The 18,993-nt window shown below is 41.5% G+C and overlaps 1 protein-coding gene across 1 annotated transcript in view; it reads right to left on the bottom strand.

The window, feature by feature from the left end:
- The window catches only part of LOC122937923 (nuclear factor of activated T-cells, cytoplasmic 1-like), a 206,036-nt gene that overhangs the window by 166,296 nt on the left and 20,747 nt on the right, over positions 1–18,993 (bottom strand). The window contains 2 exon segments of the mRNA XM_044293119.1: positions 13,613–14,361; positions 14,363–14,691. Of these exon segments, the coding sequence (XP_044149054.1) occupies positions 13,613–14,361; positions 14,363–14,691 (1,078 nt within the window).

Raw genomic sequence — 18,993 nt, 5'->3', positions numbered from 1 at the left:
TGTGATTTTCAAAAAATGTATCAGTTGATAAGTCTGGCTTAAATCAGCACGACTAGCTGTCCACATTTACAATCCCACAAACTTTTCAAAACTCGAATAGGAGTTAAAAAAATAACAATTTTGTGCAATAGGTCCAAGGAAGTCACAAAGTCCTATTTTGCAACTTTTTAAAACCAGAATTTTGGAGAACAAAGCCTGATAAATTCCCCCAATGTTTTTACAATCCTGAAGAGTGTAAGGACCCATGCACATCAGTACACTGATGAGGGGCAATCACCCCGAAACAGCTGTCTGCAGATGAGGTGCTGGCTTATTTAATATCCAAGTCATGTCTCAAGGCTTATTTTAAGAGCTGAACACTGACTTATAGGATAGCTGCCTTACATGTGGTGGCATTAGAGGCAGAGCTTGTTAAGAGCTCATTTGCATCCCTTCCCTCCCAGAATTCCAGAGGAGCATGTATGGCCTATAAGTCTCCTCACACTGATAAAGGTGCTCTCTCCCGAAGGAGAGTAGTTCCCCCGTGACATCAGTCTATTAGGAATGGTGAAGGCACGTACTTTGTGAAAGGCTTTCCAGATCTAACAGGACGGGATACAAAACTGTCACCCGGACCAAATATACAGCCTGCTCATTGTGAGAGAGCCACTACAGTTACTTTTGTATGGATGAACTGTACTTGACTTCTGAAAACCTAGCGGTTAAATAAATGACAGTAACTTGTGTGAAAAATGACAAGACCAAGTGAAGCTCTAATGTACTGAAGATCTGAGCAGGCAGCAAGGCAATGTGATGGGTAACTGTAATAAGTGGAAGTTTCCTGCCTGTATAAGTATGTTTATAAGACTTACATGTCATTAAAGTGGCTCTGTCACCCGGATCAACCCTATACAACCAGACATATAGCCTGGTAGGGTTGCTGATCTATCTTTTATCTGTAGATAGCAGGGGGGCGTCAGTATGGAGCACCAGAGGCGTCGCTGGAGCGGTGCTCAAACCACGTAAGCCCGCTTCCTTCCAATAGCTCATTAGCATATTTATTACAGTTATAATTTCTCCATAACGCTACTACCTACAGATAAAAGAAAGGTATCGTTTTAATCAGCATCAGCAACCCTACCAGGCTATATGCCTGGTTTTATAGGGTTGATCCAGGTGACAGAGCTGCTTTAACTTTCCTGCATTTTTGCGTTGCATATATTCAGGTGGTACTGACTCGAGCACCCATGTACAAATGCCATTATTCTATCAGCCCACTACCGGATTTTTGTATGGAAAGGTAGCATTGCTGCCTTACAAACCAATCAATGTCTATGCTTCGTTTTTCTAGGGAAGTTTCGAAAAATAAAAACTGAACTCTTATTGGCTGCTATTTCCAAAAACAACCATTTACTGTCCACTGTTAGCTAGCCTTCTAGGTTCTAAATGTTCCCCTGGCACTGCCCTGTTCACCTGGCATGGGTGCGTTATGAACGAAGCATTATTTTTAACATGCTCAGTGCCATGTTCACCTTGGAAATAAAGATTGCCAAGTGTCCGGCAGCTGCTTACCCACATCTTACAGCAATAAACATGAACACTTGCCTGGTTTGCCCATGGTTGGGGGGAAATCTGTAAGCTCGTTATTTCGAGCTTTTCAGAAAAACCTGAGAGTCTCAGATTGCGTTATTCCATATATGCAATATACGTTATATCTTGTTTAAGAGCTGCAGAGTATGGAGATAGGTCCATGGGATGTTGTATTCATGAGGGGAATGCTCCTCCACCTCTGTCAGCCATGACTGATGGCCGCCATGTATACATGGAGATACACAGAAACCAATCACTGCTGCCTGGGGCAAGAGGAGGCAAGGGGTTTGGGCTCTCATAAATACAGTCAACTTAGGCTACTTTCACACTCACGTCGGATTCATTCAGATAATACAATCGTCTGCATCCATTTGTATTATCTTTAACATAGCCAAGACGGATACGTCTTGAACACAATTGAAAGTCAATGGGGGGCGGATCCGTTTTCTATTGTGCCATATGGTGTCATAGAAAACTGTCTGACGAAACTGAGCCAAACAATCCGTCCTGGCACACAATTTAAGTCAATGGGGACGGATCCGTTTGGCTCAGTTTCGTCAGACAGGTACCAAAACCCGCCTCCATAGCGGAATGGAGACGGAACGGAGGCAAACTGATGCATTCTGAGCGGATCCTTTTCCATTCAGAATGCATTAGGGCAAAACTGATCCGTTTTGGACCGCTTGTGAGAGCCCTGATGGGATCTCACAAACGGAAAGCCAAAACGCCAGTGTGAACGTAGCCTAATAGTACACCAGACATGACCACATATTGTGCGGTCCTGAAGCTGTGATGGAGCCAGTTAATTTTGCTCTTCTGAACCAAGAGTACTTAATTCGTTATTATCTCACCTATAAATGTGTGAATCAATTAACAGTATTCTGTGGAATACAAATCTTACATGATTCACAGGAGAAACTGTGAGGGCTGAAGTTTATGATACAAGGTATATCGAGCTCATATTGAGTCACTGTTAACTCTTCTTTTTTTCCATGAAGGAAATTCCCTTAACATGGTTATCATTTTTTCTTATTAAAGCTGTTTAGTCATGAAATAAAGTCACTTCATAATATAAACCTAAAAATTCGACAGCAGTTTCCAGTTGTCCGAATGCGCCCAGCAATCTATGGTTTCCATACGTCTCCTAGAGGGGTTGTTCGTCTTAAAGGTTCCTTTCTGTGGACAAAAACATACTTACCTGCTCCCTGCCGGTCCACAGCCACCACTTGCTTGCTCCATTCTCCACGTGTCAACATCTTGTTTGACGCAGGTCAAGTGGCTATGCAGCTAATGACTGGCCACAGTTGGTGACATGTCAGTCATGTGTGATGTCACTTGGTCACATGATGTTTGGGGGCCACATGACTGGCATCAAACAGGATATTAACATACAGAGACCGGAGCAAGGCAGTAACAACAGGGAGCCAAATCAGGTAAGTATGCTTCCGTCCACGTCACTAGCAACGTGGGGGAGTCTGGCAGAAAAGACCCCCTGAGGATATATACAGAGTTGTCCAATTTGTGGGGAAAAAAATTTGCAAAAATGTTAAATAAATAAAAATACTACTCACCTCTTCAATCCCACTGTCTTCGATTACAGGCAGTTGGTTACAACACGTAATCGCCTCAGGCAATCAGTGGCCTCAGTTGTCACATGCAGTACTTGGTGATGCTAGTAGCCGCTGATTGGCTGTAGCAATCATATGATGGTATCACAAGGCGTAACAGGATGATTGCCAGTGTTACATAAAATACAATGCCAGAATTGCTGTTATTTGCTCATCAAGCATCAAAAATTTAATAAAAAGCGTCAAAAAGGTGTGTGTACTCCAAAGTAGTACCTATGAAAACGTCAACCCATCCTACAAAAAACAAACCCTCACATAGCTCTGCCAAAGGAAAAATAAAAGGCTCTCAAAAAATGGTGACAAGTGTTTTTTATTTTTTCATTTTGAAGTGTTTTTATTGTGTAAAAGTTGTAAAACTTAAAAAAATTTATAAAGATTTGGTAACGCCAAAATCACATTGACCAACAAAATAAAGTTAAGATGTCATTTATACCAAACAAAGAATGGTGTGAAAATGAAACCCAGAACTGCTTTCCCAAAAAGTTTTTCAATACATTATGTGAGTACCACACAAGGGCCCCATGCCTTCCACGTGACAGCTGCCAATGCCTCTGGTAGGTTGTATTGGCTGGCCTGTCAGAATAACTATGCACTGTAATATAGGAGTATTACAGAGCACAGTACAAGTGATCAAAATATCACATGTTCAAATCCCCTAAGAGGACTAAATATATATATATATTTATATAAAACAAAAAATATTAAATATTAAATTAAAATACTGTATTAAAAAAATCTAAAACTCTCTCTCTACACAATATATATAGTAAAAATATCCCGTTACATAATCCACATGGTGAACTCCATAAAGAAAAAAAAAGAAAAAAAATCACAAAAAGATTGAATAAAAATTATCAAAAAGGTCTTATGTATCCCAAATAGAATCAATAAAATCTATAGCGAGCCATGCAAAAACCGCTTTAGACAGCTCAGTCGGCAGAAAAATAAATAAAAAATGATTGGCATCAGAATCTGGCGACACAAACCAATATTTTTAAATGCCATTTTAAAAGTGGTAAATCATAATAAATAAAAAAAATACGATTTGGTATTAGCCAAATAAAGCTAAAATGTCGTCGTTACCATGCAGTAAAAATTCCATAAAACTAAATCCCCCAAAAAAGCTGAATTTTTGGCCAAACCATTTTTTATTTAACTTCTATAAAAGGAAGCTTATATATGTCAGTTTAATTTTTTGCTTAACTTCTATAAAATGAAGTTTCTATATGTCAGCTGATATTAAGCAACCGATAAGATATTTGCAATTTCTTTTTTTTGAACATGTGCGCTGGTATCTGATCTGACATACACATGCAGAACTTTACTGTGTGAACTGGACATTTAACTCTGTGTAATGATTAATTGTAAGAAGATGCCTGGGTGCTGGGCATTGTTGATCCCCCTCCTGAAGACAGCAGAATTTAGCACATACAGTGCTGCCCATAATTATTTATACCCCTGGCAAATTTTGACTTAAAGTTACACATTTCTGAGCTTTTATTTACATTTGAGCAAAAAGTGTCCAGTCCAAAATTATTCATACCCTTCACAAACGGTCACAGTCTGTGGGAAAATCAAAAGTTCTATACCATTCCAAATAGTCCATGCTGTTCTAAAGCATCCTAATTACCCTGATTAATTGGGAACAGCTGTTTTAATCAACTCAACAGGTGAAAAACAGCAGCTCTCTGCAGTTGGTTTGTGGACAGTCATGGCTAAGACAAAGGAGCTCAGTGAGGACCTGCGGCTGCGCATTGTGGCTGTTCCCAAGTCAGGAAAGGGCTAGAAGGCCATTTCTAAATGTTTTCAAGTTCCAGTGGCTACAGTGCAAAATATTATTAAAAAATACAAGATGTTCCACACTGTGGAAAATCTCAGAGGACGTGGTCAGAAGCCAAAAGTTACACCTGTGCTGGCCAGGAAGATAGTTAGAGAGGTGAAAAAGAATCCAAGGATCACCACCAAGACCATCCTGGTGAATCTGGGCTCTGCTGGTGGCAATGTCTCAAGGCAGACAATCCAACGGACACTGCACACTGCTGGGTTCTACGGATGCAGACCAAGGAGTACGCCACTTCTCCAGAAAAGGCACAGAAAATCTCTCTTGGCCTTTGCAAAAGCTCATCTGGACAAAGAAGACGACTTCTGGTCTTCTGTGTTATGGTCAGATGAAACAAAAATTTAATTGTTTGGTCACAATGATGTTTCCTTCATTTGGCGTAAAAAAGGGGAAGCCTTCAACCCAAAGAACACCATCCCCACTGTCAAACATGGTGGTGGGAACTTAATGCTTTGGGGGTGTTTTCAGCCAATGGACCACAGAACCTAATCACAGTAAACGCCACCATGAAAAAAGAGCAATACATGAGGATTCTCAACGACAACATTAGGGCTCTTTCACACTTGCGTTCTTTTCTTCCGGCATAGAGTTCCGTCGTCGGGGCTCTATGCCGGAAGAATCCTGATCAGTTTTATCCTAATGCATTCTGAATGGAGTGAAATCCGTTCAGGATGCATCAGGATGTCTTCAGTTCCGTAACGGAAAGTTTTTTGGCCGGAGAAAATACCGCAGCATGCTGCGCTTTTTGCTCCGGCCAAAAATCCTGAAGACTTGCCGCAAGGCCAGATCCGGAATTAATGCCCATTGAAAGGCATTGATCCGAATCCGGCCTTAAGCTAAACGTTGTTTCGGCGCATTGCCGGATCCGACGTTTAGCTTTTTCTGAATGGTTACCATGGCTGCCGGAACGCTAAAGTCCTGGCAGCCATGGTAAAGTGTAGTGGGGAGCGGAGGAGCAGCATACTTACCGTCCATGCGGCTCCCGGGTCGCTCCAGAGTGACGTCAGGACGCCCCACGCGCATGGATGACGTGATCGCATGGCACGTCATCCATGCGCATGGGGCGCTCTGACGTTATTCTGGAGCGCCCCAGGAGCCGCGAGGACTGTAAGTATACCGCTCCCCCGCTCCCCACTACTACTATGGCAACCAGGACTTTAATAGCGTCCTGGCTGCCATAGTAACACTGAACGCATTTTGAAGACGGATCCGTCTTCAAATGCTTTCAGTACACTTGCGTTTTTCTGGATCCGGCGTGTAATTCCGGCAAGTGGAGTACACGCCGGATCCGGACAACGCAAGTGTGAAAGAGGCCTTAGGCAGTCTGCAGAGAAACTTGGCCTTGGGCACCAGTGGACATTTCAGCATGACAATGACCCAAAACACACAGCAAACGTAGTGAAGAAATGGTTAGCAGACAACAACATTAATGTTTTGGAGTGGCCCAGCCAGTGTCCAGATGGAATCCAATTGAGAATCTGTGGAGGGCGCTAAAGATCAGGGTGATGGCAAGAAGACCCTCCAACCTGAAAGATTTGAAGCTCATTGCTAAAGATGAATGGGTAAAAATACCTGTGGAGACATGCAAAAAGCTGGTCTGCAATTATAGGAAGCGTTTGATTGCTGTAATAACCAATAAAGGCTTTTCTATTGTTTATTGAGAAGGGTATGAATAATTTTGGACTGGGCACTTTTTGCTCAAATGTAAATAAAAGCTGAGAATCCCCCCCCCCCCCCCCCCAATAATGCCTCTTGTACATCGTCTTAGTATCTTTTGGGAGACACCTAGGTCATTTCCCGTCAAAAAGTTACTTGCTGGTTGAATAAAAGAACTTTTAGGTCAAAATTTGCCTGGGGTATGAATAATTAATTATTAGCAGCACTGTAGCTAAGCATGATCAGAAGGTTAAAGGGAACCCGTCACCTCCACATTTTAAACCAACATCATTACCTTACAGTAGCCCCCAGTATGTTCTTAATCATGTTTTTCATTCCTCCACTAGTTGTTGTATTCTTTATAAAAACACTGTTTTAATCTGTGCTTTTGCTATCCTCAGAGTCAGCTTGAAGTCAAGGGGGCAGCGTCCTAGTTGCTTTAAGTCAAGCTGAGCCCGCCCCTTACCCCTCCTCCCTTCACTGTGATTGACATCCTGCTGTGAGGCTGGGATCGTGCAAGTCCTGCACTCACCCAGGCCGCCTTCCTCTCTCTGCGCATGCGCCGGGCTTTTCCATCATGTGCGAGCGCGCCCGGCGTATGCACAGGGAGAGGAAAGCCGCCGGCTGAGTGCGGGAGCCAGAGACGGGATCGCGCAGTGACAAGGAGCGCACCGCCTGTAACATATTGTTCTTTGATTTTTTTTCTTTATATTTCAGCTTAATATTATTATTCTCCGCCCCCCCCCCCCCCCTCTTATAGTTTGGGGAGTGCATACGCCAAACTTTCCACACTTCGCCCTATAGCCAAGTAAGTTGCTTGTGCTTTAATAAGCGATCCCACCCTCTGGGCCCCTGTGGCGGACCACCGAGGACCTCTTTTTCGCCATTGACTTTGACAGGAAAAATTTTTTAAATCGCTCCCACTCGCACAGTTTTGAAGCTACACTCCCCAAACTCGGACCAAATATTGTTGGTGTCAACCAAAATAAAAAGGTGAATTTTGGGGGGGAACACCCATAAGTGGGCGGCGCTAGCAACGGCCAATTAAAATTTAGCTTTTATACGCTACAGCTCCCACAGTTTTAGGAGTACAATTATCAAACTTTGCACACTTGTTCGGCACATACCCGAATAGGTTGCTTGTGCTTTGTTAACCGATCCCACCCTCCGTGCCCGTGGGGCGGCTCCCCGAAGACCCCACTTTTTTGCCATAGACTTTCATTGGAAAATTGTAAACTTTTGCCACTCGTACAGCTTTAAAGTTAAACTCACCAAACTTGGGTCACTTAGTCATGGGGTCAACCTGAAAATTTCTGTCACATTTCAGGGACTCTAAAAAAGAAAAGTGGGCGGAGCCACAAACAACCAATCAGATTTTCCCTATTGACTTCAATGAGAAAATTTAAAAAGCTGACATTCTCACAGTATTTAAGCCAGAATACCCAAACTTGGCACCGTGGGTCACTGGGGTTAAAATTTATAAAAATTGGGAGGAGTCTACAACAGCCAATCAAATTTCAGCCATTTGTTTAAATGGGAAATTTTAAACTGCCGCTGCTCTTAGACTGTTAATGGCAGGGTCCTGAAACTTGGCACAGTTGGTCACTGGAGGACTGGGATTAAAATACAGGAAAGTGGACGGGGACAAAAACAACCAATCACATTTGTTTGATTGATTTAAATGGGAAAAATTAAAAATGCTGCCATTCTCACATTACTGAGGTCATGGACCTCAAATATCATAAATGTGGTCATTGGGTGTTTCCATTTCAAGGTTAGAAAAAGTGGGCGGAGCCACCAACAACCAATCAATAAAACTGCTGCCATTTTTACACATTAAATGCCATAAGTCCCAAACCTTTCAGTGTTAGTCACTGGGTGACTGTGGTTCACAATTAGGAAAAAATGGCGGGCCAACAACAGCCAATCTGATTTCAGCTATTGACTTTAATGAAAAAAAAAGATAAGATGCTTCTATTATCACAGTTTAAATGCCAAGTGTCCCAAACTTGGCACAATTACTCACTGGGTGACTGCGGTCAAAAGTTAGGAGAAGTGGGTGGAGCCTAAAACAGCCAATCAGTTTTTGCCTATTGACTTCAATGTAAAACTTTCAAATACTGCCATTCTCACAGTTTTAAAGCCAGAAGCCCCAAACTTGGCACAGACCATGACTAGGTGACTGGGGTTAAAATTTGCAAAACTGGGCGGAGCTTAAAACAGCCATCAATATTACCTATTGCTATTCAATGGGAATATTTAAATTGTTGCCATTCTCACACTGTTAATGGGTCTTCAAACTTGGTACATTCGGTAGATGGGTGACTGGAATTCAAATTTAAAAAGTGGGTGGAGCCAAACTGATTTTTTTTATTGATTTAAATGGGAAAAACTAAAAATGCTGCCATTCTCACATTATCGATGTCAAGGACCTCAAATATCACAGATGTGGTCACTGGGTGTTTCCATTTCAAGCTAAGAAAAAGTAGGTGGAGCCACCAACAACCAATCAAATTTCTCTAATTGATTTTCAATAGAGTGCTACTCCTCCCACAGTTTTAGGAGTACAATTTTGAAATTTTGCACAATTCTTCGGCCCATAGCCATTGCGGTTACTTGTGCTTTGTTACGCAATCCCACCCCCCATGCCCCTGGGGCTCTAGCGTTTTCAAGCCAACATCCTGTCGTTTCTTCAGAAGTCAGTTTTGTCTGTGATTGGGTTCAGTTGTTCAGTTTTTTCCACGTGGTGCAATGTGTTTTGATGTGTTTTTCACGCGCGTGATAAAAAACTGAAGGTTTACAAACAACATCTCTTAGCAACCATCAGTGAATTGTGGATGCGTTTTTCACTGAAGCCCCATTCACTTCTATGGGGCCAGGGCTGCGTGAAAAACGCTGAATATAGAACATGCTGCGTTTTTCATGCAACGCAGAACTGATGTCAAGCATTGCACCTGCGCGGAAAACTCGCTTGTGTGAAAGGGGCCTTAGTGGGGTTGTGTGGGACTTTAAACGGATGGATTATTCATCAATAATTATCTAAGCACATTGCTATATGGAAAACACCTTTAAGAGGACCTGTCGATTTGCTTGACATGTCTGATTTGGTAAATAACTATTTCCCATGAAATAACAATCCTGGAGCATCTTGTCATATAATGTTGTGTTGTGCCATTGCACTGGTAATCCTCATAGAAATGTATGAATAAACTGACAACGGGGATTACCATTCCTATAGTCAAATTTGTATGTACCTACGAACCCAGCACTGATTTCAGAATGTGACAGAGGAACTACGAAAAGTTGCCCAGGCTATTTTTATAAGAAAAATAATTATTAAGACGACATGTCAGGAGGGCTGACACGTCCTCTCTAAATAAGGGGACACAAACTTACAAATCACTACAAATGCTTCAATGGACAGATTGCAAAAATCTCAATGTAAATCTTTTAAAGGGCTGAAAAACTTAACTTTTTTACATATACAAGGAAACTGTATGTGTACATATGAAAAAACACATGATGGGAACATGAGGAGAAGCTATTTCTCACATATACGCAGTAACGCACATGTAAAGTCTTACGATTCTTGTTTGCATGAGTCACATAGGCCCAGATGTGGAAGCAGAAAGATCAATTTGAGCAGTGTAAATATTTGACACATTCGGCTTCTGAAAAAGCACAGAATAGGCGACCATATAACAAACTTCCACTTCATGGTCGCTATCATTTCATTGTTTAACCCCCTCCCTGCCTAGGGAGCCTGCCAGACAATATATTTTCAAGCTACAAAGGCATAAAGTTGATGCTTTTTCTACCCTTTGATTGAGATTTATGTATTTCGGGGAGTGAAATGGAAATATGCAGACAATATCCTCATAGGGAACAAGGTAAGTTTGGAAGCCAACAAACCTTCAATTCTAATGGGGGCTTCTTTAAAATGGGATAATAACCTGTCTAAAATGTGATACATAGTTTTTTAGAGACGTGGAATGTGTATGCCTTAATTCTGACTTAAGAATGCAATGTCTTTATCTGTTTCATATGTTCCTCATACATCAAGTGTTTCATGATCTGCAGCTCCTGCCTTCATTAAATGGGGACTTTCAACGCTGTTAACATCTGTGACTACGGAAAATTACTTAATTCTGACTATACTTCGCGGCCTTGTATTTTTATACTCATCTGTCCCGCAGTCAAATATCAAAGCTTTCAACTAATAAATTGTACAAAATATATTTTATATTGTATATTTAATAGAAGCAACCATATATGTGCTGTAACCTCTACGGGAAAATCATAATATATAAAATGAGACACATATAAATAAATGTTAGGGACAGGTGAATCTAGTCTCTGAAACCTGATACTAAAGGTGATATTACATGTGCGGCTTGAGCCGTGGGTTACGACTTACCACTGATTGCCGGGCAGTACCTGGACTGCATCCATGTTTGAAGTCCAAGTAAACGCAGGTCAAAAAACAGTGCAGAGTAAGGGTCCATTCACACGTCTGCAAAATGCATCCGCATCCGTTCCGCAATTTTGCGGAACAGGTGCAGACCCATTAATTTTCAATGGGGCCGGAATGTGCTGTCCGCATCCACATTTGCGGATCCACACTTCCGCATCCGTGCTTCCGTTTCCACAAAAAAAAATAGAACATGTCCTATTCTTGTCCGCAATTGCGGACAAGAACAGGCATATTCTATTAGTGCTGGCAATGTGCGGTCCGCAAAATGCGGAACGCACATTGCCGCTTTCCGTGTTTTGCGGATCCGTGGCTCCGTGTATCCGCAAAACACATTGCGGACTTATGGAGTGAATGGAGCCTTAATAGTGCCTGACCTGAAGGAACGTAGGTCTGTGCCATCAATTACTGTCTTTCCGTAGGCTGAAGTTAACAAGAGGCGCAGGCCTCTCCATAACTTCAACGCATCCAGCGCCAGTTCTAAATGTAAGACAGCTTCCAAGCTGTCTTACATTTAGACCATTTTCTAAACCTAAAGCAGGCTTAGAAAATGATGAATGAGACCCACAATTTTAGACCTGGCATGTGCGGGGAAAAGTCGCAAAAAGTGGTGCAACTAACCATTGCGCTGCCATCTGCACCTGAAATACGACTAATTTAGGCATATTTCAGATTAGTAAATGACCCCTTATATTTTCTGCACAACAGGTATCTCTTACCAAGTTAGGATGGGTTCACATCACGTTTACAAAAACGCAGCGCAGAGCATGTTCTTGTATCCTGCACAGTCCGGTTAAAAAAAGTATAATTTTTTTACAATGGCAAAAAAAGTATATGTATGGTGAATGGATGCCACGGTATGACATCAGTCTGAGGCATCCGTTTAACGTATACGTTAAAAGGATGGGAAAAACGTGATGTGAACCCAGCCTTAACTGTAGGTTAATTACCTGTCCCTACACAAATGTCAATTGGCAGGTGCACACAACTAACCTCCTCCCACAGAGACAAAAATGGAAAAATGACAAATGCAAACAAATCCATCACAAACCTAACTAGAATACAAAATAGGCATTTACCATTGACATTTGTCTGTTCTGAGCTCTATCATCACTGGTGTCCTGTAAATATCTGTAAGGCTTTAAAGTAATTCATGACTGCAGTTTTCCCCTATAGATGCAGGTCAAGTACTGATGCTATACACATCTGTATAAAACAGACGATTCCAACCAAAATGATTGTTCGTCACGTGAATTACAGTATAATTTTAGCCGACCACCGACAGACCATTATCATCCAAAAAGAAGTCGGCTATGCTTGAAATTGTCAATGATTCATGCCTGACAGATGTTTCTTTAAAAGAACATTCCCAAAAAGATCTTTCCTCCATCGCCTGGTCTCATTGAACACGCATGGCCAGTTTAAACAACTGCAACAGCTAATATGGACTAAAATGCGTATGGCCGTGTCTGCAAAATGACTATGCATCAGTTTGGTCAACTGTCAACCAACTTCTATCTAATATTAGTGTACGGCCACCTTAAGAACACTTCGTTCTATTTCAGCTCATTTTTTGACCCATCAGTCAAAGTTTAAAGGCGTTATCTCATGAAGACAATCCATCTGTAAATAATAGCTGGCCCACCAATCAGCTACTCCAACTTTTCTTAAACTGCCTTTTTAATGCTGGCCATACACATGTAGTAGCAATATAGAGCGTGAAGGCAGAAGGGGGGGTGTAATGTGAGCTAGTAGGCTTGTAGAAAGAGTGACTGTGACCAAACTGCACCTTCACTTGCAGACTAGAATGGTAACTAGTGAATTAGGAATATAGAGAAAATATTTCAATGGAAAAGTTTTACATTGGTACTTTACATAAACTTTTTACTGGAAGCACACTTTAAGGCTCCATTCACACGTCCGTGGTGTGTTGCAAACCCGCAAATTGCGGATCCGCAACACACCCGCCCGGCACCCCTATAGAAATGCCTATTCTTGTCCATAGCTGCGGACAAGAATAGGACATGTTCTATCTTTTGCGGAGCTGCGGACCCGACGATCGGGGCCGCGCTCCGCAAATGCGGGTCCGGACAGCACACTGTGTGCTGTCCGCATCCATTCCGTCCCCATAGAAAATGAATGGGTCCGCACCCGTTCCGCAAAATTGCGGAACGGATGCGGACCCATTTGCGGAAGCGTGAATGGACCCTAAATTTGTAGAGAGTTTGTAAAATTTGTACAATATGTATCTCGCCCTACAGTTTCATTGGAGGAACAACAACTGACGCAGAAACATATTCATTAGCCATAATATGACGCATCTTTGTAGTTAACAAATTGTTCAAAAATCTACAGTTGGACCATTTAATTTTACACTGAAACAAATACAACAGTTTAATGTGCACTTTTACAAATTAATATTAAAAACCTCTTATTTTAATGTCTTACCTCATATAGGATGTTGGGGAAATGTTCTTTGGTTTGGCCCAGTGATAAGGATGCTGTGGTACTGACAAATATTGATCACAAGACATCGTTTTCCTGATGTGATAGAAGTCTTCTGATGGCAAATCAGTGGCTAGTGACAGAGTGTCATGGTCATCACAAATGGGCTCTGTTTTTAGAGCCATGGTTGGGGTGTGATCTAGTGCTGTTTTCCTGGATTTAATTGGAATGCCATCATTCATATCTATGGGGTCAGTGGTAAGAGCATTAATAGCTGCCACAATAGCCGAATTTGTATACTGGTGAGTGTTCCCTAGCCAGGTCTCTTCGGTGATGCTAACTCTGGGGGAATTGTGAGGAGATAGAGTAGGCGAGTGGTGTGGCGAGTAAGAGGTCTGCCTTCCATTAATGTTATACTTTCTTTTGAATGGAGATGTAGGGCGTGAGTTTGGAGCAGTGAGCCAATTTTCCTCTGAAATACTTGTCCTGGGAGATGTAGATGGGGAATGCCTTGGTGAATTTACCAAATTACAGGCCACCATATTTCTGTGATAGCTTTCATCTGGCTCAGTGGTTTTGGGGGACACACAAGGTGACTGCCATGGAGAGGTCTGAGGGGAAGTATATGGATAAGAATAATTTGATTCAAAAGAGGAAGCTTCTGAGTTACAGCTTCTGGAAGACAAACTGCTTGCTGGACTCAAGCAAGAAGGGTCTCGATATGTGTCAACATTTGGTAAGTTCAACGTAGCAGGTAGAAAGTGTTCGTTTAGGTATGGATTCTTCCACATCACCTTCATGAAAAAACTGGTTATTGCCACTATGAATCCCCAGACAAGAAGTGATTTCAATTCTAGGACTTTCTAATGGTGCTCCATTAGGTCTTACATTCGGAGATAAGTAGTATCCAGAGGCTTCATTCTCAGGATTCCCTCCATATCCAGATAAATTACTTGCTGATGGAATAATGGAAATGATTGGGTTTGATGACTGAACACCATGGCATGAAGTTGATAATGAAGAGTTCATCACACCCAGTGATAGGCTGGCACTTAAATTGGAAGATGCATAGTTATAGTTTTCTGGAAAAAAAAATTATGAAAGATGTCAAGATTAGAAAAATAATGACATGCATGTGCTTTATCTAAAAACTAAGCTACAAATAGTATGTCTCTCAGAAGATGGTAAAATGGAACAACATAAAATGAATACAAATTCTCAAAAAGGCTGATTACAAATTAATGTAATAGTAAATATACAATAAAATGCTGCAGTCTGGAACTTGTTTCTGGCAGAGAACCAGCTGATAATTGTAAAATAAAAAAAAATGTAAAAAAAAAAAATTTAATTTTTTTTTATAGAGAGAAACTTGAGATTTGAGAGTTAAGAAAAGTTTTCATTTCTATCTCTATTGTTAGCGAAGCCTATGGACAGGTTATCTACACAGAGCCAGATTAATGTACCACACTGGGTTTATGTACCACAACCAATAAGCAGATTATTAGCTATGTTATTTTACTATATGTAATTTAAGATAACATGCTTTCTGAATCTTAATTAATTGCAAGCAGTAGGAGGCCTTTTTCACACTTGCGTCACTGGTTCCGGAATGCTGTTCCGTAACTACCGCGTGCAGCCGTGCGCTGCTGGAACAGCCTGCCAGAACCAGTAACGCCAGTGTGAAGCAGGCCTAACAAAGATGCATGAGGACCAACTGCATAACTAGAAATTGATCCCTACTCTGCCATGCTAATCAACATCAACAATCTTGGAAGACACAAGTGTTGTCATTTTAATTGTTTTATTCTGTCCCATATGCGTGCACATTAAATGTCTCTCCGCCTCCATACTCCATAGTAACGTTTAGCTACTCCTCACCTAAAAAGTTCCTAAATCAGGGAAGGCCCCCCACACACTGCTAGGCTCCATAGCAGCTGCTATGCCTGCCATACTCATAGTTGGGGTGCTCTCACACATGGCAGATTTTGTTGCAGAAATTTCAGCTCCATTTATGTGAATGTGTATCCATGTTCTGCTGCCACAAACAGCCTCGGTCAGACGAATGGAATTGGTTTTCAGTTGCAGAAATTTCTGCATCAAACATGTGTAAGCTCGGGTGGGAACTATTTCTCTTTATGGAGATATAAGTCTTATAGGCCAGGCAATGCTCCTCTGGGAAAAAGATTAAACCGCTTTCCAAAATGAAAAGAAAGTTGAGCCTCTGATGGCACTAGATGTAAGGTAGCCTTCCTCTGGATCAACTTGCAGGATAACAGATCGAACTGGATGGACAGATGTCTTTTTTCGGCCTTATAAACTATGTTACTATGTAATACTCAACGTTATAAACAGGCCTTGAAGCATAACTTGAATAATGGCTCAACCAGTACCTCATCTGCAGACAGCTGTGAATGCCCCTTATCAGTGCAGAGAAAACTGACTTAACTGGGTGAGAGGCCTTCGTCAGGATTCGGGTGATACTATTTCGCTTTCTTCTGCACTGATGTGGGGCAGTCACCTTCAAACAGCTGTCTGCAGATGAGGTACTGGCTTAGCTATTATCCAATTTATGCCTCAGGTAAGCCTGTATAAAAGGTAAAGCTTTCACTTAAAGGATACCCTACATTTGGTGGCATCAGAGGCTCAGCTTTTCCTTTCTTCTTGGAAAGAGAGCTAATTTGCATGACACATATTTCTAAATGCAACTTGTGCTGTATTCTGAGTCATTATAAATCAAGCAAGTCAAGAAGCAAGCTAATAAAGCAAGATGGAACAGCACCTGATCATCTCTACCAGCAATATTCAGGTCTCGTGTCCCTTCTAGCAAGTTAATATGAGCAACATATATACAGTAGCTCTTCAGACATTGATGACTGCACCTTAAGCCTACACGCAACTGGTTTATGAGTTATATTAAAATAACATGAAAGTACATTTAATTAGTTTTAGTGCACAAATATTATTACAATTTTAAGAATAATAAGATGGGAGCACATGCTAACAGACATGAGAAAGGTGTGCTGTACCATGAAGCTTTGCAGAGTTGGTATTTTAATAAACATCTACTTTGCAGGAGAGAATGAGCTAAACACATTCACACAGTTCATATGGTGAAATATTCAAACCTTCCATATGTTATAATATAGCATTTTCAGCAATACTCTAATATATACCAAATTCCCTTTGACTGGTCTCCTACACATTCTCAACAAAATACTAGTCATTTCTTGTCAATGGTAGGGTTTCATCGAACATCATGATTTGAAGCCTGCTCTCCTCTATTAGATATCTACTCACTTATACACGGAGGAAGCTGGCTAACAGGTTTGTACAGTGATCCCTCGAGATACAATGGCCTCAGGATACAATATTTTCAACGTACAATGTTTTTTCCTGGCACATCGTATGTTGAAACTAGACTCTGCATACAATGCCTGAGACACAGATCCACCCATTCAATATGATCATTTCTCTGTAATGGGTATAAAGTAAATCCTCTTTACCGTACAGTGTGGTACATCTCCTGTACTGCCATCTGTCTGTGCCAGCTGCTCGTTTTGATGTGATAGTGGCTCCATTAGATTTTTCGGGTACACTGTGTACTATACAGGACCCTGAAGCTCCTTCCCTCATCATAGTCAGTGATTTACAACTTCCGGCATCTATTTCTGACTGTTATATGTACGGACTTCCTGTCTAGGTTATCTGCTTATTTTTCTGAAATCTTCCTTATCATAGGATGTCATTTTGGGTCTTTGGAACAAATTATAAATTTTCCGTAGAGTTATCGACTCAAGTTACAGTGATTTTCGCTTACAATGGTCGTCCTGGAACCAAGATTCTAACTTGAGGGACCACTGTATTAGAATATTGCTGTAAATGATGACATTTCAGCAAGCTTGACCAGGCCCACGTCCATTGTAAATGCAATTTTTGGAATGTATAACTGAAAATTCATTAATGGGGAACTAATGTTTTACATCAATTTGCCACAACTGCATTTTTCCACCACACGCACTACCACCGAGTATTCCTAGTAACAATGTAGACATATTACTTTACTCTAAAACTTTAGACTGATGTAAGCACATACAGATTCTGTAACTGGGACATCATTCAAAGGGAGTGAATACAAGTGCTGCCCTGAGTGACATGTCTGCCTGCTGGGAGACTCAGCAGCATGTTGTATGTGTAGAACTACAAGTCCCAGCTGTACAATGACACTGCTGATACACACAGGATCTTCCCCTACCGGTTCTTGTGCAATGCTCTGCAGAACTCCTCTAATCTGTCAGCTCCTGTGCCCAGCATTTGTCTCCTCACTGCCTGCAGCTACTCAGTAAAGACTGCAGCCCTGAGTCTGTGCTGCTGAAGAATCCAGTGACCTCTCGTGTACAGGCACATATCTGCTCTCTCAGGCTTGTGCACAAAACATCATCAGAGCAGGGAGAGAAGCTGACATCACAGGTCATATGTGAGAGGAGCAATTGCAGATAAAGTAAGTGCATTTTATATTTATATTTGCCTAGTTAGAAACAGTTAAAAAAATAACTCAGACAACCCATTTAAGGCCGAGAATCCGCCAGATAATTGATAGCGAGCGTTCATAAAAACGCTCCTTAGCGATTATCTAGCCGTTTAAAAGTGCCTCTGATTACCTGAAGAACGAGTGAAACGCAACAGATCATCCCATCTAAACACGCTCTGCTGCCGGGGACGAGCAATGGCATTACTGATTGCTCCTCCCCACACTGTGGAGGAGATTGCTGAATGTATATGCAGCAGTCTCCTTCACTGACGAGCAGGCGCTTACCTGGAAGGAACGGTTCCTTCCTGACAATCACCTGCTAAATTATCCCGCAGAGCACAGCTTCTCTCCCTCTATCATATGCTACTCAGACAGGGCAGCAGAAATCTCCCGATGTCAATGAATTTTTACCCAACTAAATTGTACTTTGTGCAGATTTTATCTCCTTTGGTATGTGGGAGGTTTCATTAGAGAATTGAAATACGATGGCCTCCGGCCGGGGGACCAGGTGGCGGGGAAGTGAAAAAGTGCTGAATTTGCATACATCTGTATTGGTCCCCAAGTGGCACTATAAAAGTATCAATCCAACAGTATTCTACCGAGACGATTAGGAGCTCCCATACACCCAGCAATTTCCCCAATAAGTTAATAAATGATTATTATTGTGCGCATGCGACTGTAGCAATATCAAACAATGCACTTGCAGAAGTCCTGATGACAAGAATATATATATATATATATATATATGTGTGTGTGTGTTTTGTTTTTGATCCTTATTAACCCCAATGCTCTGATAAGGTTTTATATTTAAGTATTACTTGAGTAGTTTTCCATTTTTATACAGCACAAGTGACGT

The sequence above is a fragment of the Bufo gargarizans genome, chromosome 5, assembly GCF_014858855.1.
Source record: "Bufo gargarizans isolate SCDJY-AF-19 chromosome 5, ASM1485885v1, whole genome shotgun sequence".
In the NCBI taxonomy this organism is placed as follows: domain Eukaryota; kingdom Metazoa; phylum Chordata; class Amphibia; order Anura; family Bufonidae; genus Bufo; species Bufo gargarizans.
Note: the sequence above shows the minus strand (reverse complement) of the source record. Positions and strands in the feature narration are given on the sequence as shown.